This window comes from Ambystoma mexicanum, chromosome 1p (genome assembly GCF_040938575.1).
Source record: "Ambystoma mexicanum isolate Mex_15411 chromosome 1p, UKY_AmexF1_1, whole genome shotgun sequence".
Classification (NCBI taxonomy): domain Eukaryota; kingdom Metazoa; phylum Chordata; class Amphibia; order Caudata; family Ambystomatidae; genus Ambystoma; species Ambystoma mexicanum.
In genome coordinates this window covers 1,017,341,216-1,017,363,683 of record NC_090921.1, presented here as the reverse complement: position 1 = coordinate 1,017,363,683, position 22,468 = coordinate 1,017,341,216, and the positions used below count along the sequence as shown (strand labels likewise).

The following is a 22,468-nucleotide window of genomic DNA, read 5'->3' as shown; positions in this document are numbered from 1 at the left end:
GGCTCCTATAGTCACTCTGGCTATGGAGAGGCAGTTGGGTGTGGTGAGGTAGGGTCTAATGGCGTAAATGAGTTTGGTGGTGAGTGCAGATGCGGAGGCGATGGCGTTGACTTGTCTAGTCATGGAGAGTGTGGCATCTAGGTAGACTCCTAAGGTCTTGACAGCAGAGGAGACAGGTATGCTGATATTGTCAATGGTCATGTGAGAGTAGTCAGGGCTGAGTTTGGCAAGTGTTTGGCTGGGTGCTAGGATGATGATTTCAGTTTTATCTCTGTTTAAATAGAGATCATTGATAGCCATCCAAGTATGGATAGTGGAGTAGGTTTTAAGGAGGGCTTCAGAGTCTTGGTCGTAATCTCCGGAGAGGGGGAGGAGAACTTGCGTGTCGTCCGCATAGTTTGTGTAGGCTATGTCAAGGGAGTCCAGAAGTTCGAAGAGGGGTTTGGTGAAATGATTGTAGAGGGTCGGTGCAGTGCAGGATCCTTGTGGGACTCCACAACTGATGGTGGAGGGGGGGAGCGCTGGCCTGGTCCGAGTACACTTTCATTACCCTACCTTCAAGGAAGGAAGTGATCCAAGAAGTTGCCTTATGGGAGAAGTGTGCAGCATTGTACAGGTGAGAGGTGAGAATGCTTTGATCGACCAGTTCAAATGCTGCGGAGAGGTTGAGCAGTAAGAGGAGAGCGGGTTTGCCTGTGTCCATTATTTTGGTGATTTGTTTCTTTTAGTCTAGAAGGGCAGTTTCAGTCCCATGGCCTTTGTGGAAACCTGATTGTCTTTTGCCTAAGATGGAGTGGGTTTCCAGGTAGTGTTGGATTTGGTTATGGGCAGCTTTGTCTAAGATTTTGAGGAGGAAGGGGACAGTGGTGATGGGTCGATAGTTATTGGGGGAGGAGGGATCAAGAGTAGGTTTTTTCAGGAGCGGGCGAACCCAGGCTTCTTTTAGGCATTGTGGTACGGTTCCAGAAGCGAATGAGGCATTGATGAAAGCAGTGATGATGGGGTGAGTGATTCAGTACATTCTTTGATTATTGAAGGAGGACAGATGTCTCCTTTACAGGTCGAGGGTTTGATTTTTTGGAGGAGGTCCGCAACTTCCAACTCTGTGACTTCTCTGAAGGCGAAGAGGGGTGTTTGAGGGCGAGTATTGTTAGTGGGAGGTGGTGGAAAATTGATGTGGGTGTTGAGAGTTTTGCGTTGGGAGGCTATCTTGTTTTTGAGTGTGTTGACTTTATTGAGGAGGACAGACTGTATGTCTGTACACCATGCTTCATCCTTGATAATTTCATCAGGGCTGGCGGCAGGTGATGTGAGTTCTTTGAATATAGAGAAAATTTCTCTTGGTTTGGATCTGGCGTTAGTGATTCTGTGGTTATAGGATTCAGATTTGGCTTGGAATATAGCTTTTTTATAGCTGAAAGAGATCTCTTTGAAATCTTTTAGAGAGGATTGGTTTGGTGTCGATTGCCACCTGGATAGGGCTTTGCGTTTCTTGGTGCGGAGGGCGGATAGTTCTTCAGTGAACCATGAGTTGCAGTGCATGGATTTATTTTCTTTTTTTTCTTCTTGGGGGTCAATAGCTTTGATGGCTCGAGTGAGCGCACTGGAGTAGATGTTGGCGATTGAGGTAGGGTCATGGCTGAATGGAGGTTTGAATTTGGGGATGTCGAGGAGAGGAGCGAGGTTGGAGGCAGTATGTTTTTTGGAGCGAGATGAAGGTGATGGCAGTTGTGGTCAGCTATCCAGTCGATAGTTCTGCCTTTGTTGTGAGTGGGCGTTGTGATTTTGTGATCGAACCCCATATGTGAGGGTTCTTTGGCTAGGTTAGCGGCTGCTTTGTCCTTCGGGTCAGATAGGCCAAGGTTAATATCACTTAGAAGGATGGATTTGGTGGTGCTTTTAAGGTTGTTGCCTATTATTTGGATGAGTTGCTTTTGGTAGTCTGGGGGTGATCCGGTGGTCTGTAGGTGATGAAGAGGTTAATGGTGCAGTTCGGGGAAAGGGCTAGTTTGGCCTTGAGGAGATCAACGTTGTTGTTCCACTGGTGGTTACACATTCATATGGCGAGCCTATTTTTAAAGATGAGGGTGACGCCGCCTGTGGAATTTTTTCGGTCCTGTCTGAGGATGGAATAGTCTTGGGGGAGGGCAAGGTGGATGGCTGGATTCGATGCTTCATGGAGCCAGGTTTCAGATATGGCTAGTAGGTCAAGATTATGGGTGGTGATAAGGTCACTGATTTCAATAGCATGGGCGTGGACAGAGCGAGCGTTGATAAGTGCACATTTTAAGTCTGGTGATGGAGCATGTCTGTAGGTGGTGGTGTTGGGGGTGCGAGAGGTGGTCGGTGCATGTTTGGGTGCGAGAGGCTGGGGCGAGATGGATGCGGTGTGAAGGGTCGTAGGGTGGAGTGCATGGTCATAGATGTGAGTCTGGGCGACTGATGTGTGGGTGCGAGATCTAAGTCTGTTGTTCCTAAGGTGTGCGGAAGGTGGAGTACTGCGATGAGCTAGGATGGGTTTAGTGCGAGTTCTAAGTCTACAGAGCCTGAGGTGGTGTGGGTGATGACTAGTTTGATTGTTGCGGTGGTTCAATGTAGTTTGGAGTGCTGCAGGTGAAGTGGTGTGTGTGAGGACAAGTGGAGGTGTAGGGCATGGGTGGGCATGCGAGCCTGGGTGAGTAGGCGACATGGAGCAGATGGCCAGGAGGGAGAGAGAAGTGAGGAAGATGAGGTGCGTAGGCGCTACAGGGCGGGTGCCAGCTGGATGCATTTGTAGTGGACAGGTGTGGTGTGGTGCGGTGCTGGAGCACGGAAAGTAACACAGTTGATGTTGGGGCCACTAGGGCAGGTAGCAGTGCAATCAACATCAGTGCCACTAGGGGCAGGTAGCAGTGTATTCAAGATCAGTGCTGCTAGGGGCAGGTAGCAGTGCAATCAACATCAGTGCCGCTAGGGGCAGGTAGCAATGCAATCAAAATCAGTGCCGCTAGGGGCAGGCAACAGGGCAGACAGTATCAGTGCCGCTAGGGGCAGATGGACAGTTACTGTTGTGGAGCAGATGGCGCCAGCTGGTGCTCGGTCAAAGGTTTGTGGGCAAAGCGGGAGGGGAGGTGTGAGAGGCGTCGGCGCCTATAATCTGAGGATCGCTTGCTAGTAGGAACCAGCAGTGATGTGTATCTTGGTGTGGGGGTTGCGCCTGAGGGAACGGCGCTTACCAGCAGGGACTCGTCTATGGCTCACTGCGAGTGTGAGAGCATGCGCGGGCAGTATAACGGCACCAGAGCGCCTGTGGCACTCTGTCAGCTCGGTCAGTGAAAGGCCTTCTTTCCTGGCCTTACTTCACTGGCCGGCTAATAGCCTGCCGGCTATTGGATAGAAGTGTTTAAGCGCTTCTTGCCCAACCTGGGCAGAGGGGAGGCCAGGCAGAGAACACGGACAGCATCAGGCAAAGGGCTATGCTTGGGGGGCGGCCATCTTGGGAAGGGGTATCCTCGTGTGTGCCCCAGGTGGTACGGCGCTGGATGGCTCTGAGAATCCGCAATGGCGCTTGCTGGGATAATGTAGCAGCAGAGTTGTGTGTACTACTGAATCCACGGCAGATCGTGCAATTCATGCAGGGAACATCAAAGGGAACAGCAGAGCTTCAAGGCAGCGCGGATAGTGCCTGAGCTTACCTCCGTGCTGTGGAGATTCCAGGCAGTGTGTGTGCTGCTCCTGCAGCACACGGCGGTGGCCTTAGTGAGCTCCTGCTCAGCGTAGGTGGGGGAACAAGTGAGGTGAGCTCGGCTCGGTCAGCCTAGAGCCGCCACAGTGCGTAGAAGCTGCAGAGGGAAGCCGAGAAGGCCCAAAGCACCCACAAACAACCGAAGGCTACTAGTAAGCTCTCCAGAGAGGTCGGGGAGACTGGGACAGTTGGCGAGATGGCTAAAATATGAAGAATCAAGTAGGCAAGTCTGGGACCCGCACCCACAAACCTAATCAAGGCCTCCAAAAGCAATCTTCATAAGTCACAGTACCTAGCATAATAGTGTACCAGTCTGGCTGTCACCATAGAAGTAGTAGTAGTAACGCGACTAGAAGAACAATTAGAAATCCAGAAAAGGCGAGTCTGGGATTTGCACCCATATGAAATGAGAGCCAAAGCAGTCTTCATAGTCACAGTTCCTATACAGAAAAGGAAAGTCTGGATTTGGACCCATATGAAGAGAGCCAAAGCACAGCCAGGTACTTACAGTACCTGGCAGAATGGTGTACAAGGTTGGCTGTGAAACCAAGGAGAAGACCAGAGGATTTTTCATCGTCACAGTATCTGGGACAAACAATAGCCAGGTTGACTGTGAAATATACTGAGAAGAAACCAAGGGGAAGGGAAGCAAAGCCCCCCTGTTGTTGGTTTGTGGACATTTTTGGAACGCTAAATGAAGGGAGAGCCTCATTGGACATTCGGAGGGTGGGACAACCTGGGGGAGTAAGGTTGTCCTTCCTTTTGAAGTTTGTTGCACCATTTCAGAACTTTGTTTTGTAAGCTGCTACAGAAGTTTGAGACTCAAGAAGATCCCCTATTCACATTAGTTTGAGTTTTTAGTGTGAGGGCTTGAAATAGTATTTCTGACACAGCAGTGGACTTATTTATTTGGAATATCCTGACAGACTCCTTAGAATATTCCTTCATGGCAAGGAAACCCCTCTTAGTATTAGGGACAGGAAGGTAATTCCCCAACCCTCATTTATTTAATAAAAGTATTTGATAACAATCATGCCACCTGTGTGTCAATCTCCTCCTTCCACACCCTTGCACTACCTACACTGATAGTTGGATGCTGTTTAGTGGGGGATTCTGGCCCCAATCTCACACCCAACAACCAGCATTCTGACAAGATACCAATGCTGTTTCATTTTGCATTTCATTGTTTTGACTTTGATGGAAGGTCTTCAGGGGTGTTCCACAAAACTGAGAAACAAGGGCAAGGATGAGGAAGAATGGCCAAGACAAGTGATTAAGCCCTAAACAGTGCAATGTGTGATGAGTGAGGCCTGAAGAAGAAGGAAGAGCGACAGCTGAGGAATAAGTTGGGTGATGACGGATTGTGAAGGATGACTGACGAATGAGTAGCTGGCGAGATAATGGGCCTCATTACACGGTAGGTGGAGGACCAAGGTGCTATTAGCACATTGGTCCATGCCGGTAAAATACCGGCACCGCCTTGCTGGAAAGGGGAATTACCGCCCTATTCCAAGGTTGGCGGGGCGGTAATTCCCCCTTCCCCAATTGCGCTTCCCCATTCCCATTTGCGCCCCATAGGGCTCTATGGGAATGGGGAAGGCGCGAATTAAGGTGCCGCAAATTGCAGTACCGTAATTAGCACCCTGGCCCCTTTGCGGGTTGGTTTTTAACACCTGCTAAACAGCAGGCATTAAAGTACCTACCCGCAAAGGGACCTCGTAGTAAGGCGGTAAGGGTTAACGGTCACCGGTACCATTACCGGTGACTGTTAACCCTTAACGCCTTCCGTGTAATGAGGCCCAATGTCTTGCAATATATTCTATTCTATTATACTATAATAACACCTGCCACATTGAGTATTCTGGCTAGGGCAGGTGCTTCCCCATTGAGGAGGATTTAGCATCCTATGCACCAGAAAGCACAGACAAGTCTCCTCCATTCCCGAGAAGCTGATGCCCAAGTGATGGGGATCACCAGTAACCTTGAGAGAAGTTCAGTCAATTGGAAACCGGCAATTGTGTCCAAGGGAATAGGGCTTGCCATTCAGGGACATCCTATGAAAATCAAAACAGTGACTACTGCTAAGAGCCCTTTCCTGGGTTTCTACTAGCATGCAGAAAAAGTGCTGCTCCTTTGTGACCTAGCTTAAGGCCATTTGCTCTCATTCGTGTATAGTTTTGACCTCATTCGTGCATAGTTTTGACTGATTTTTATGGAAGACTGTAATTTTGTCTGTTCAAAGAAACGTTGTGGCTTTCTGACCGAATTGAATACTGATCCATTTGCGAGACTTGCTATTACGGAATAGCATTCAGCTCAAGGAAACCGGTCTGATTACATTATTGGCGAATAAGTAAACTGCCCATACCCGTACATTTCACAGTTCAGAAACACAACTCATTCGTGGTATCTCTGCGGTTGTGGTCAAATAATGTCGGTAAAAAATTGAATTACATCATCTGTGAGCAGTTGCTAGGACCTCGCTTATAAATGCAGTTCTTATACTTAATTTCCGGAACAGTCTCTGTAATCGATAAGTGTTGGATTACTATGAAGCACAATGTCGCCCATGTTATGCCATATGTGGTCTATAGTGTGCCCATTCTTTCCAATTCATTTTGTGCTGTGAAGTTTCGGTGGAGGTGCTGCATCACTACCCTGTTTGCCCTTACTCAGGGGGGGTGGGTGGGGTATACTATTCAGCAATATTATTTATGCCTCCTCTCTAGATACGTTGCAGGTGCACACATGCACCCTTATGCCTTAGGAGAAGAGGTTGCAGTGGGTGGCCCCCATGATTCTTCTGTTTGGACACCTTTTAGTGAGGCAGTCTTTCCCCTGATTCCTAGGTCAACTCTGCTGACGAAGAACTACTGTACATTTAGTCCAAGAAAAAACAAACCAACTATTGCATGACCTTATGGACATTCATAGCAACTTTTCATAAAAGCGCTCTGCAATGTATACCATTGTTATGAGCCCTTTAAATTAAATGTGCTGTAAGAAAACCACAAGAAAATCCTCTCTGTTTACCTCAATTCAGGGTCTCTGGTTACTTCACGATCCATCACACCTACACGCTTTGTCCTGAGTAGGCACTCTGGTTCAGTGTCTTCTTCACATATTAAGCACAGTGCTGCCAAAGGACAGTCCAAGAGTAGAGTGTCACTTGGGCAAGGAGATGTTATGCAAGATGACGATGAGGAGCAAAGTACCGATGGTGAAGGGTCCCACAGTGAAGGTAAGAATATATAACTCATTGTAGAAAATGAACTTTGTTTTAGCTCATGTAAATTAATCTGAGCACATTTATGTTTTTGGTGGTCAGTACATCTCAAGCTCGTAAGGTGACACTATGGTGCATAACTTTAATATATTGGGCTGCTTACAACTCTGATGTGTTACGGAGCGGAGTGTAGCGCGAGTGGTCTTTGGTGGTGACCACACTATGTTTTCATTGTCTACTACTCAGAAGTGGAGCCCTTTAAACAGCCTTTCAGCCTTCACATAAATTGTCCAGAACAGCGAAGAGCGCGGAAGCGGAGTAGTGCGCGAATGGTCTTTGGTGGTGACCACAATATTTTTTCACTGTCTACTACTCACAGGTGGAGCCCAGTGAGCAGACTTTCAGCCTTCATATACATTGTCCAGAACAGCACAGAGGTGTACAAATTGTCTGTGATATGCTGGTGGGTGAACAGAGGCCTCTAACCGCTCCACATCTGTGAACCCCCTTTACTGCCTAAACCGCTGGAAAATCGAGGGTAAACACCCACTTAGACTTGTATTCTATTCGCTCTGCTGCTCGTCGAGGGAAGCCACAATCTCCTGCGATCTTTAAGCTGTCATCCTCCCCTCGCTGGGTCGGTGTGCTCGTAAAACATTCTCACTAGCTCTCCATACCTGCTTTATCAGAGCTGTGCAGTGGCCGACTCACCATAAAAGGATTGAACTTCCCCTTCCCGGCCGGCAATGCCTTACACTACTAAATCGAAAAACTCCCGTACAACATAAGAAAGGGGTTGGTGGACCTCTTCGATGAACCACCGCAGATCTCAGCCAATGGGTCAGAAAATGGGGGTGAAGCAGGCAAAGGCCTCCCTCTCGGCAGACGGGGACTTTACCTGCATTTTCTCAGCAGCAATAGCTTGAATTTATTCCCCAGACTGTGTCAGAAGGGCCGGATAGTACATATGCAGGAGGGAAGGCCACACCAAGACTCTTTGAATTTTTTAGACGATATTGACAATATTTCAATTTTGGACAATGCCTCCCTGCCTTACCATCCAGCAAAATATGGCAACAGCGACAGGGAACATCTCTTCTTGAGCGGAGGGAGCCATTGGTCAAGTCATCAGGGCAGAGTCAAGCCCTACCTGCCATGCAGCACCAGTCCGTCTCTCGGCCTCCCCCAACCTCATCATCGATTCCTCTGTAACTGTTCAAATCTAAGATACCATATATCTAAGTTTCAATTATGGGTGATGCAGCCTTCACAGAATTACAGTCCTTCATGGCTTCAATCCTGTTTTCCATGAAAACCTTAATAAAACTGGACCAATATATGAAAACCTGCAGCCGTCGCCCCATGTGACCAACCCACAGTCTATACGGAAGAAACGCTGTTGGTAAATTAATCTTCTGCCACGGCACTGCACGGGCAAGGGCCAGCCTCTGCATCTAACGAGAAAGTTGATATCACAGACACCTCGGCTATCTTCTTCTCGCAAAAGCAACGCAGATTGGCAAGACGGGTGGTGACCCGTAAGATTGCTTGTGAAATAGCTGCCTCATTACCACCCACCGAAATCCCAGCCAAAAAAAGCATGCAGTAAAAAACGGCAGGAAAAGAACCTGGGTATCTTAACAAGCTGGGTCTTAACGAACAAGTCTGTAGATGGGGCACACTCTACGTCTCAACAACGCAACATAAGCTTGGACTCAGTCGCATCACATACCACTGCAAAGGTCCCTTATAGCGATTCCCCTCCGTTTGTGCCTAAAGGGCCATTGGATACTAGACCTGCTTGGGTGTGTGCTTTGAAAGTGGCACATGGACGGGAATAACACCTGAGAGCAAGGTGTGTATGATAAAGAACATCAATCAAATATCCTGTGGCAAATGGCTATCTTCTACCGCCTTTCTGGCTTGCCTCCATCTAGTGCCCCAACTGCGAGGGCGGTTATCCGAGGACTTTGCGATCTTCAAGCCCTTGACGGGCTCCAACTCTAATGTCTCGGCGGTGCACTGCAAACATGCAGAAACGGGACATCTTTTGCGCAATTTCTGCGCACATGTTCTGACTGGGGGAGTAGAGCTGGATGCCAAGGTGGACGCGGTGGGCCCAGCTCTACCAGTCCCTATGGGATTCGGTAAAGCCTCTTAAGTAGCTGTGGTGCAGCTCCCAGACAAGGATAATGTCCAGCTATCTGAAATTCAAACGATGCTGAAGTGTTTGGTTGATTCCTTGCCTGTGGCGATGAGTAAACAATGAGAGTGGTCGTGTTATGACGTGCAACTCCTTGATTTTGCTCATCTCCTTTCCCCCTTAGGCTCCCTTCCCTATGTAACACACCATACTTTCTTTCTGCTTCAAGAAACATGGTTCACAATGTCTATGTTGGTTGACGGCTATACCATCTATTAATCATTTGCAAGGAAGGGCCTTGGGGGTAGACTGTGTGGGGCCTAGCCACGGGGATGATCCACAGTCTGAACTGCCATAAAATGTAATCGGTGCAGCATGAACTATTACTAGCCGTTGAGGTGACTACTCACATGAATGACATATGTAATAAGACACTTCTGGTAAATGTCTACAATACCCTTGGAGAAAAATGGAGAGAGCAGCTCCAAGAGGAGTTTCATGAGCTCCTGATGAATTGGGTTGGTGAGCAGGGAGAGGATTGTATTATTATTTGGGGGACCTAAATTGCTGTTGTGCTGAAGCTGAACGCACCCAGGTAAAGGATACCCTGTTGCCCAGGAGTACAATGAAGCAGAATGCCTCTGATTACGAGAGGTTATGTAGGTTAAGGTTTTTCCATAGTTGGGACCTTGAAATATTGAATAGTCGCACAAAAGGTGACATTCCAGGTGAATACACCTGGAAAGGAGGAAGTGCATGTGCAACGCTTGATTACCAATTTGTCAACGGGGAAGCAGCTCTTAGGGTTATGGAGCTACATGTTAGCCCCAACACCTGGAGTGATCATGAGGCCTGAATCCTCAAGTTAAGAGCACCCTCCGCGCAGCCAATAGCTCAGGTGATGGGGGACTTCTTAACAAATCATCAATCCAGCTATATCAAATGGTCCGAAAACAACATTCTAAGAGCTAGACTCGCCACTTTGCATATGACTCACCTTGATCTCAATGTCTTCCATAATATGGATATGATATGCAGGACATTGAGAGGTGGATCACCACTTTTGCCGGTCGACATGCAACCTCAAAAATGCCCCTGACTTGTAGAGAACAAAACCAACACCTAAACCATAACGGACATGAAACGCAAATTGTGTGTGGACTTGTGTAGGGCAAATACCACTGTTTTCTCCAATAGGGTTTACCTCAAAGAGATTAAAGATCTCAAAAATGTATACCGCAACTGGCGTCACTCTAACAGAGATGCCCATTAGCAACTTATGGTGGCGGCCCTTTGCATTGGAGGCTCTGAGTATCTGTACTCTCCTGGGGAGGCTACAGGGTGTAAGAAACAGAGAATGGTAAACCCTGTTAATGAGCACACATGGGTGGCTTTTCTGAACAAACACAATGTCGCTGCCACTATTCCTGCCGTTCCGCAGATTGACATTAAACCCACAGGTTTGGCCTTAGATATAGACGAAGAAGACATTTACCTAAAAGGTAAGGCGCTAAAATCATCTTGGGCACTAGGGCCCGATGGCCTGGCTAATGTACTCATGAGGCATAATCCCAAATTCTGGTCCTCGCTGTTAAAGATCCTATTCATTAAGGTCCTAGAAGGAGGATAGGTCCCTGCCTCCTGTCAAACTGCCATCCTCACCCCGGTCTTAAAAAATGGTTCCCCTAATAACACAGGTAACTACCGTCTATCGTCATTGTTAAAATGCACAGGGAAACTATTTGCTTCCTTCCTTCTGAAGGAACTACAGAGGTGGGTGGAACACAAGGGCATCTTAGATAGATATCAGAGTGGTTTCCGGCCTGACTATTCCACTTCACTTAACCTACGGATCCTCGACTTCCTGGTCGAAAAAACCCAGGGCAAAAATGCACCTCCTTTATATGCCCTCCCTATAGACATTAAATCAACCTTCAACACAATCAATAGGGCCCTCTTGTGGTATAAACCTGAATGCCTGGGCTGCCCGCCAGGCATTCTTTATTGTCTCAAACTATTCCCCAAGAATAATACATCATCTCTTAGACTCGACTTTGGTGGTACTATGTCTGTCCCGATAGCCCAGTGCAATGGGGGTCAAACAGGGCTGTGTCACGGCTTCCCTATTATATAATCTGTATGTCTCAGATCTTCCTTAATTTCTGTCTTGTATCAGTGGTTGCCCCCTAACCTAAAATTTATCAGACACACTGCACAGTTCTAGCCTTTGCGGACGATCTCGTCCTACTAGACCACACCTGCGGCATGCAGCGCATGGCGAACTCACTCTGGTCATATGCAGACAAAAATGGTTCAACAATTAACAGAGATAAGACCCAGATCATGTTGTTTACCACTAAGCGTGTAGCTAGACCTAAACTTTTTGTTTCAAACATTGCAATCTCCTACACTGACCTCTACAAAAGTCTTGGGGTGGAATTTGACGCTAGACCTGATTACAAAACCTGTATCGAGGTGCGTACCGAAGGCAATTCAACTCACATCGTTAATTGTGTAATTCAGTCAAAGAAGGGGTGACTACATGCTTGCAGGTGTAAAACAGTTATATCTGCAATGCCTGCACCCGGCGTTTAACTAGGGCCTGGAGAGTTTGGTCAACCTTGATCTGAAATGGCTACAGCTGGTTGAAGGTAGATTTTGGAGGAAGATATTGGGATTGCCTAATTGTGTCCCTATGGCGATACTGTGTCTAGAAATTGGGCTTACGTCCCTTAAGGCTATGGTATTGAAAAAAAGAGCAACCATGCATATTGAAAAGATGATTGGGACTACCAATCCTTTGCTTCAGAGCCTAGGTAATGCTGAGCACAGGCTGGAAGCCAAGTCTAGCTTCAATAGGAACATGAAAACTCTAAGGATATAGGGTGGACTCCTAGCTGGAGGATAATCTTTGTGACTTAAGGTATACATTTGAAAAACTTAGCACGCTAAAAAGTTATTCCTTCATTCTGGACGTATTGCACACATATTTGAAGACCCAACCTTATTTGGACATGTGCCCCTCCATTGAATTGCAGAGATTTGTTCTACTTTTGCACATAAATCGCCTGCCTGCCCTATGTTTCATAGGCCTTTCTCTCTCATTGAGTGAAGAGGACTGATTTTGTCGCATCTTGCGCAATAAATCAAACATGTCATGACAGAATGCCCAACAATGGGTAAATATGATCACCACCTAAAGACTTTCCAGGACTCGCTTTTTTGGAAGTGCTGAATTAATTCCAACAATAGAGGGCTCCAGATGGCCTTGTTTAGAGTCTGGAAGGTAGTGGCTACGTCATTAACTCTGACACATGACGAAGAGGCCCAAGCAATAACGAATGAATGAATAAGCAACAAAGGTACCGACCCTTTGTCTTCCAACCTTAGTCGAGAACTATTAATTGAGTGGAATAAATTAATGAAATTAAAGGACTTGAAAGAAATGAAATATTGCGAAATTATATTCAATTGAAATAATTGTATTTGTACAGATTTTGTCATTGCTCTAGGATGCTTACTAATCTGCTTGAGCTGTCCGACTAGTTTTACTCTGTGATTCATTATTTGTCTATTCATATGATAAAAATGCTATTGTTTTTCTTTTACATGTGTAAAGTTTTGTTTAAACTATAGCACAGATAAATAAATAAATAAGACGTGTTACCTGCTTGGTTGGCATACACCCGTTACACCCGCCTGAATTTGTATTCTCCACTTTTCTTTTGTAGCAGGCACATTCATAATTTGCATGCTTTTTATTCATTTGTATTGTTCGGATTAGTGAATTGATGGGCATTGTGGGGGCAGAAATTCCATGGGTACAGCTAAACAACCTTTTTTATTTTATCTGCGTAGCAGCCATATAAACTACTTGGATATCAGAGAGGTTATGGAAAGGATCGAGCATGCTACACTGTGGTGATCAGAAAGATTCACATACAGGCCTAGAAAACTTAGACTTCCTTGTGGTGGTATTCTTTGTGGCCCACAATCCTTTTTTAGGATTAGGGTTTCAGCAGGTGGAAGGTACATGTATTTATGTAACAATAATCCAGGAAATGTGTACAGTAATTTTGTAACCACCTTTTTGTGTAGCCGCTAAAATCTCTCCATCTGATGGTACTGACTGCAACATCTGGTAATCTGAGTAGGCAATCAGTTGCCCTGTTACTTACCTGTAACTGTTGTTCTCCAGAATGGGTCTGGCATGGATTCACATGCTCATGAATATTCCCCGTCGTCAGGCTGGGAATCCTCGGTAAAGAAAAAAAAAACCAGTATCAGTTTCGATTCTGATCTGTCTTTCGTAGTAATAACCAATCACTGGTCTCTGCGTCATACTGACCACAGCCAATGACTGCCCTCTACCTAAGCACCGCCTCTGGCAGCCATCTTCAGATTTTTACCGCACGTTCATGTGTTGGGATCCTCGTGCTATTGCTCTCGAGCGTTAGTGCTATTTTTTCACGTTTTTTCTCAAAAACTTCGTTTTTTTTCGGTCAAAAGAGCCTCAAGCTCCACCGACTCTCCATCCGATCAACGGGGACCCGTGTCGGATTCGTCTGCGCCCCTCAAGGGTGAAGAATTCGTCGAGCTACGCTTTTGGAGGACTCCAGAAGCTTCTCAGGCCCGGACATGGCCCAGGAGAAGGGAAGCTCGACGCCCGGAAAGCTGTTCAGGGTCTGCTCTGGATGCCAGCTGCAGAACGTCTTTAAGGAGGACGAACACTCCTTTTGTCTCTACTGCTTACATGAGGACAAGACGCACGTGGAGAAGGACTGTGCGTTTTGCGGCAATATGTCGGAGCGGACCATGAAGGACCGCCATCAACGTCTCGCCAACTGGCTGGAAGGGAAGAGCCCGTCAGGCGAGAAGAAGAGGAAGAAATCCGAGCGGTCTTCTAAGACCTTTGAGGACGCCCCGGCGACGGGGGTCCAACACAAGGCCAAGCACCGCGAGTCCGTTGGCACCGGGAGCGCCGAACAGTCGGGCTCTACGGGCGCCAGGCAGGGCGCACCCTCCCCGGCACCTTCAGCCACGAGCCAACGCTCTGGGTCGGGTAAGAGGAAGGGCGAGCACCCGGCGAAGCTCCTGGAGAGGCCCCGGTCGAGCTCGAAGGCCCCATCGGAGGGGGGAGCGAGGCAGTGTCCCCCCCTCAAGGATAAGGCGGTGAGCGCACTTAAGGTGGTGAAGGCCTTAATCCATCCGGCCAAGCCCTCTATCGAAGCTGTCACGCCGGCCCTGGCTCAGCCTGTGGAGGCTACACCAGTGGTGGCGACCTCGGGGCTCAGAGTCTCCCTGCCACCTCGGAGGGAGTCCTCTTTTGTACCCATCGATAGGACCCCCGTGAAATCCCCGGCGGGGAAGAAAAAGGGGGGGCAGGGCGTCGTCGTAGATTCGGCTTCAACCTCGGAGGAAGAGCTGATCGAGGTCTTAAGCCAGGGCCTTGGCGTGGAAGAAGACCGGCCCGTCGGGATGGATCCCGACGCAGGTGACGACGACATCGTCGAGGGTGCCGACGGGGCCACTGATCGCCCGTCGGATTCCCCTCTGCCAGCGCCGCAAGACAACCTGGCGGCCATTTTGTTGGCTATACATCCTTATGCTCAGAGATAAGGACGAGACTACCGTTGCCGACGGAGGAACCTCTCCCGTCGGGGGATCCTGAACCGGGACCTTCTGGTGTTCCCCCGGCCAAGAAAAGAAGGATTCACCCTCCACCTCCTTTTCAGCCGTCGCGCCCCGTCCAGCCCTCCTCCCCGTCCACCCGAGGGGATGATATGGGGACTGACACGGCAGCGACGGGCACGGACGACGAGGTATACGACGAGGATCTACCGTCGTCACCTCCCACCAGGGCTTCTCTGCCCGACGAGATTGGATCGTTCCACTCCATGATCGCCAGGGCATCCGAGCTTTTCCAACTCTGCCCTGAGGAGAAGAAAAAGGAAGGATTCCTTTATCAACGGCGCGAGGCCAAGAGGAAGACGGTCCTCGCGGTGCCTCTACTGGACGACATTTGGGATGAGGGCCTCGCCCTCCTCAAGAACCCTTCCACGACGCCAGCTAGAAGAGACCGGTACGAGAAGAAGTACCGGGTCCCAGGCGCGGCCCCCCTGTGCCTCCGGGCGTAGCCTACCCCGGACTCCGTCGTCTCCGCGGCGGCCAGGAAGAAAGCGGGGAGGGGTGCGGCCTCCACATCGACTTCCCCACCGGACGGCGAGGGAAAGAAATTGGACGCTATGGGACGCAGGGTCATCTCGTCTGCAGCGACGACGATTAAAGCGGCCAACGCCTTGGCTATCGTGGCCCGCTACGACAGGGAGCTATGGTACAAACTGGCTCCCCTGCTGGACTTCCTACCGGACGACAAGAGGGCGGATGCCCTGGAGATCCTACAGGAAGGTGAGGTGGCGTCGGACCACGCCATCACTATTGCGACGGACATCGCCGACACTGGGTTTCGCCAGTTGGGCAACGGCGTGTGCCTTAGGCGGCGTGGATGGCTCAAGGCTACGGACTTCTGTCAAGACGTACAGACCAGAGTCCTGGACATGCCGTTCGATGGGAACAACCTGTTTGGGAAAACAGTGGACGATTCCCTTCAGGCCATTAAAGCGGACACTGAGACGGCCCGGGCCCTTGGGGTTCTGCAGCAACGACGGACGCCCTTTCGGAGCAGCGGAGGCAAGGGCGCCTCCAAAGGTTCCGGCGGCGGTTTCTCCACCTACCGTCAAGCGGCCCGCTCGTCGTCTCAGGAGGCCTACAGAGGACGAGGCAAGTCTGGCGGACCCCGCCGTCGTCGCCAAGGAGGTCAAGGCGGCAAAGCCTCGTCGAAACAGGATTGAACCGGCCGTGGGGTCGGGCCCCCACCGAAGCACCCCGGTGGGAGGCCGGCTGGCGAGCTTCGTCAGCGTGTGGGAGTCCATCTCCACCGACCGTTGGGTGCTGGACGCCTTAGCCCGGGGCCACGCGCTCGAGTTTCAAAGAAGGTGCCCGCGCGTCCCCCCCGTGGCCAGGAAAGAGCTTCACATCCCTCAGCTTCTCCTGGAGGTAAGGGCGATGCTCAGGAAGGGCGCCATCGAACTCGTCCCAAAGAGGCTTCGGGGCTCCGGAGTTTACTCGAGATACTTCCTCGTGAAGAAGACGACGGGAGGATGGCGTCCCATCCTAGACCTGCGACGTCTGAACAAGTTCATCAAGGCGCAGAAGTTCCGGATGGTCACCCTCCAGCACGTCCTGGGTCAGCTGGAGGAGGGAGACTGCCTGTCGTCGTTGGATTTGGAGGATGCCTACTTCCATATTCCCATCCTAAAGGGGCACCGAAAATTCCTCAGGTTTGTGGTCCAAGGGCGTCACTACCAGTTCAAAGCCCTCCCCTTCGGACTACGGTCGGCACCCAGGGTATTCACCAAGTGCCTTGCACCGGTGGCGGCGCAGCTGCGCCGCGAGGGGATCCACGTCTACCCCTACCTGGACGACTGGCTCATCCGAGCCAAGACGAGGGAGCTCGCCGTGGAGCACACGGCAAGGACCGTCCACCTTCTCACGGACCTGGGATTCTCCGTGAACTACGCCAAGTCCCACCTGGTACGCACGCAAAACGCACTGTTTCTGGGAGCGAAGCTCGACACAGTGTCCCTTCTGGCCTCCCCGTCGGAGGAAAGGACCAGGTCCACCCTGGGCAAGGTACAGCGGATGTTGGTTTCCGACGCGGCCAAGGTGAGGTCCATCAAGTCCCTCCTCGGAATGATGTCTTCTTGCATCTACCTCATTCCCATGTGCAGGCTCCGGATGCGCCCGTTGCAGGAGTTCCTGGACGCGCGCTGGATCCAAACGACGGGCGGCTTCGAGGAGAGGATCACACTCGACGAGAGTTTCCGCCGAGCGGTCCGGTGGTGGGGCACCCACGCGCATCTGACGGCGGGCATGGACTTCCAGACCCCAGACCACCAGGAGACAGTGACCACGGATGCCTCCTTGGAAGGGTGGGGAGCGCACACCGAAAATCTGCACGCGAGAGGCCTTTGGCTCCCGACGGAGAAGTCCCTCCATATCAACGTCCTGGAGCTCCGTGCAGTGTTCTGGGCCCTCAGGTCTTTCCTTCCGTCCCTCAAGGGCAAGGTGGTGAGGATCTTCACCGACAACACCACCACCATGTTTTACATCAGGAAACAGGGCGGAACCAGGTCCCTAGCACAGTCCAAGGAGGCGCAGGACCTGTGGCATTGGGCTGTTGCCCAAAGGATGTTTCTGGTGCCGTTACATCTGGCAGGGATAAAAAACACCATCGCCGACTCACTCAGCAGGTAGCTGCGCTCGTGCCACGAGTGGGAACTATGGCAGGATCTAGTGGATCGCCTCTTCCGACGGTGGGGCACACCCCAGATCGACCTGTTTGCGACGGCGACAAACTCCAAGTGCCGGAGGTTCGCCAGCAGGTTTCCCCAGGCGAGGAGCATGGGCGATGCTTTCTCGTTCCCCTGGGAGGGCCTGTTCCTCTACGCGTTCCCTCCTTTGCCACTGCTAATCCGGCTCGTCAACCAGCTCAAGAGGTCACGGTGCAGGATGATCCTCGTCGCACCTGCTTGGCCGAGGCAGATATGGTTCCCGGACCTTCTGGACTTGTCAGCGTCCCCGCCAATCAAGCTGCCGGTGGACGCGGATCTACTCTCCAGGGAAGGAGGCGCCATCCTCCACCACGACCCGAAATCGCTGAACTTGCAGGCCTGGCTCCTGCAGCGCTAGAGTTTGGGGGATACGACATACCGGCCGACTGCAGAGAGGTTCTTGCAAAGGCCAGGGCGTCCTCGACTCTTAAATGCTACGGACACAAATGGAAGAGGTTCTCTGTCTGGTGCCACGCACAGAAGATTAACCCTCTACGGATTACGGCTCCCCAGGTACTGCCGTACCTGCTGACGCTGGCCAAAGCGGGTCTGGCACACGCGTCCATCAAGATTCATCTTGCTGCGATCTCCCGATACACCAGAACCACGGGGCGGACGTCCTTGTGGTCTCATCGTCTGGTGAAAGAGTTCATGAAGGGACTGTTCAGATCGTTCCCGCCGGTGAAGGCTCCGGCCCCGGCGTGGGAGCTCAACGTGGTGCTGACCAAGCTCATGGGACCTCCGTTCGAGCCTCTGCACTCGGCCCCGTTGAAGTTTCTGTCGTGGAAAACAGCGTTTCTTGTGGCCATCACCTCCGCACGACGGGTGGGAGAGATCCAGGCCCTTTCCTGCAAGGCCCCGTACTTGACTTTTCACGACACGAGGGTAGTGCTCAGGACGCACCCCTCCTTCATGCCCAAGGTACCGTCGGACTTCCATCTCAACGAACCCTTGGTGTTGCCTGTATTCTTCCCGTCGCCTTCGTCGCCTTCGTCGCCGGCTGAGAGGACTTTGCACTCGCTGGATGTGGCTAGAGCGCTGAAGTTCTACGTGGACCGCACGAAGTGTTTTCGGAAGACGTCACAACTCTTTGTGAACTTTGGACCTGTCAATCAGGGGAAGGCTCTCTCGAAGGCTTCCATTTCCAGATGGCTCTCCGGCTGTATCATGTACTGTCATCGGTTGGCAAACCGACCGCTACCTGGCCGTCCGAGAGCCCATTCCACCAGAGCGATCGCAGCTACCACAGCGTTCCTTTCTGGTGTGCCCCTGCTGGACATATGTAGGGCTGCTACGTGGAGGTCGACGCACACCTTCACGAAATTCTACTGCGTCGATCGGGATTCCAGGGAGGAGTCCAGGGTCGGCCAAGCAGTGCTGCGCAACCTGTTCGCCTGAGGTGAGCCTGGTGAGGCGGTAAGATGCTTAATGTTGAGTTTGATGTAATGCTTAATGTTGAGCCTTTGCCACCTCCCGTGGTTGTGCATGTGTGTACTGCTATGTATTCTTTATTCATGAGCATGTGAATCCATGCCAGACCCCATGCTGGAGAAGGAACAAGTTACTTACCTGTAACTGTTGTTCTCCAGCATGGGTCTGGCATGGATTCACATGCGAACCTTCCCGCCTACCCCTCTGCCGCTCTTCACTTGGTCATACTGCCACTTCACGTGCTTCCAAATCTGAAGATGGCTGCCAGAGGCGGTGCTTAGGTAGAGGGCAGTCATTGGCTGTGGTCAGTATGACGCAGAGACCAGTGATTGGTTATTACTACGAAAGACCGATCAGAATCGAAACTGATACTGTTTTTTTTTTTCTTTACCGAGGATTCCCAGCCTGACGACGGGGAATATTCATGAGCATGTGAATCCATGCCAGACCCATGCTGGAGAACAACAGTTACAGGTAAGTAACTTGTTCCTTCTCTCAGCCAAGCGAAGAACCTCCCATCAAGGAAAGGAATCAGTTCTCATCCCGATCCCTGGAGAAAGACAAGAGGATATCAAAAAGGGTACAGAGCAGCGAGGAATCGGAAGATGCAGAGGAAGAACATAGGATGGGTGGTAGCAAACTGGCCAGTAGAGTTAAGAAATAAACATTCTCCGAAGTGAGTCTACATCTAAGCAAAGATCCCAAGTTGCTTTCACCACTTGAGTTCCCTTAAGTAAAAAATAAATGTAATGGGTTCCTTACATCTCACTTCATGATATGATAGGTTATTTATAACACGCTTAATACCAAGAAGTTTTTAAGCGCAGACTCGGGGATCGAACCGGTGTTGCTTCGTGTCGTCTTGCTTCCAAGGCAAGCACATTGCCCCTGAGCTATCCTCCCGAGTCATCCTCCGCTTTCTGAGACCGGGACTGGTATTAAACCTGTGCTGCCCAGTGTAGTCCTGTTTCCAAGACGTCTTTCCAAGACGAGAACGTTGCCCCTAAGCTTAAAGAAGGACTAGTTATCACAAAGGTTTATAGTTCCAATTTCAAGTTAGAGCGGTCCCTTCCCTAACCCCATTGCCTACACATTTGCCAATTTCTTCTCAGCCCATTTACCATTTTACTATGCAGGTGATGTGAATGAGATGAACATTGATGTATAGGGATGGTTAGGTAATGCATGCAGATGGGTTCTTCACTTTGAACATACTTTTCTGACTCCTCGAAGAGGAGACAAAATGTACCTATTTTTTAAACACATGTATGTTCATATACTCTACGATGTTTGGGGGTGGTCTCCAATCACAATTTATAGAGCATCTTTTGTATTTAGTTTTGTTGTTTGCAGTCATGATCCTTTTGATTTGATTTGTTTTTTTCTCATTGACAAGGCATGGTGAAATAAGCAAGGGTTTAATTACACACTTTGGACTGCAGTCATTTTGTTTACGTGCCAGGACATGCAATTCCTGTGTTGTCATGTGCACGTTTTGGCTGCAAATGGCTGGGCCTGAGCAGGTTTCTGCCAACCCAGGGCTGTTCTCATTGTAGTTATGACCAGTGGATTGAATATACTGATATTTATTGGAAAAGTGGGGGTTATAGTGCTGAAATGACAAGGAGTGACCCATGCACCACAGTTAGTCGTGTCACCTTGCATTAGCCCCACTGTTGATCTATCCTAAGCTTTAAGCCACACCCTCTCAATGGCCTCCTTCTCTTCCCCAGCCAAGTCTGCATTGGTTTGATACCTAGCTACTGTGGCTATCCCCAGGATGTCACTGCTTCCATGGGGAGGCCTCTTCCCCTGAGACCAAGCTGCTACCCGATAGTCTCCATGAGGATGGTACTCAGTGGGTAGATCTCATGGGGAGGGAAACCCCCTATGGGACGAACAATGACCCCTTGGGAGAACGCATTATAATTCCCCCTAGACCCCAACCGCCCTCACCCTTTTACCCTGCAGAATAGACAATGCCACTTCCCCAAGAAACACTGAGATGAGGAAGAACGTTGAGAACAGGGCTGATTATAGTACTGGGATGAGGAAGACGTGCAGAGTAATGTGGTATATTCCACCGAACCACTACAAATGCACTAGTCTATTTGTGTCAAGCAAATTGGAATGGAACATAAATAGGGAAGAAGGACTTGATGAGAGTAGCCCTCACAGGAGGAAGTGGGAGATTCGAATCCTGAAGCAGTAGAGGAGATGGAACATCAACGGTACCAGGAACTGGACGCTTACCCGCTGGTCGAGGCATTCCTAAGGCATCCGTCACAGACGAACAACCGAGAGGAGCAGAAGCATGAGCCCCCAGCCAGACGGGAAGCCTGTAGCACATGGAGAAGCGGAGATACGCAGCTCGGAGGCCGGGAGTCATCCCAGAGCTGCCACAGTACCTGGAAGCCGCAGAGGGAAGCAGAGAAGGCCAGAAGCACCAGCAAATAACCAAAGGCTACCAGTAAGATCTCCAGAGAGGTCAGGGAGACTGGAACAGTTGGCGAAATGGCTAAAAAAAATAGAGAATCAAGAAGGCGAGTCTGGGACCCGCACCCACAAACCTAATCAAGGCCTCCAAAAGCAATCTTCATAAGTCACAGTACCTAGCATGATAGCGTACTAGTTTGGTCGTCACCTAGGACTGGTCTCTACACACCCACAGTACTCCTAAATTGACCTTTAAGTCCACCAGGACACTAATTCTTCTCTTCTTTTGAACTGGCTCAGTATTAGAAGTAGCTTACTTTCAAGCTACAAGACTAGAAACTTCTCTTATATACCAGTTTTCCAGAGGCTGGACTCCTGTGTGTGGCCAATTAACCTGTCTCCGTACACCTCACATGACTATGGCAGACTTAGACTGTCTAATGTATCATGTTCATAGAACAAATGGTGCTGTTCTAGACTTGTGGTTTTTGTGTATTTGAAATGAACTCTGTTTACAAATACTTCCCTCTGTTACGTTTTGGGTATTGTCTGTGACACTTGATTTGTTCTCATCAATGCCTGTATGTTCACCATTTTTTGGTAAAAACCTGTAATTCAATATGTACACCATTTGTTGGTAATTACCTCAAAATTGAAATTGTTTTACATCCACAAATGTTTTTTACATTTCAAATTAAATAATGGCTACTAAGTCAATACAGTAGTCAGTTATTTGCTTGCTCGCTCCAGATTGGTGCCTTTTTCTCCAAATGGGTCAGCCAACGATGTAGATTCATTGATATATCCAGAGCATCTCCTGGGTTCAACATTTATTGCTCTTGGAGGCAAACTTTATATGAGCCTCATCTCCAACTAAGTAATCACACGAAAATTAGAAGTATGCTAAACAACCCATGTGGGTAGGTCAGTTCTCCCCTTGTGTACCCCTTGTGTACTTGTCACCATAGAAGTAGCAGTAGTAAAGCGACAAGAAGAACAATTAAAAATACAGAAAAGGTGAGTCTGGGATTCGCACCCATATAAAGAGAGAGCCAAAGCAATCATCATAGTCACGGTACCTGAAATTTGTTTTGTAAGCTGGACAGACCTTTGAG

At 49.7% G+C, this 22,468-nt stretch overlaps 1 protein-coding gene across 6 annotated transcripts in view; it reads left to right on the top strand.

The window, feature by feature from the left end:
• CENPT (centromere protein T) overlaps positions 1 to 22,468 on the top strand; it is a 1,770,416-nt gene that overhangs the window by 1,302,631 nt on the left and 445,317 nt on the right. For 4 of the 6 annotated variants that reach the window (XM_069655330.1, XM_069655339.1, XM_069655313.1 and 1 more), the window contains one exon: positions 6,768 to 6,965. The exons of the other annotated variants lie outside the window; for them this stretch is intronic. In XM_069655330.1, coding sequence (XP_069511431.1) covers positions 6,768 to 6,965 — 198 coding nt within the window. The remainder of the gene's footprint in view (positions 1 to 6,767; positions 6,966 to 22,468) is intronic. 6 annotated transcript variants of the gene reach the window in all.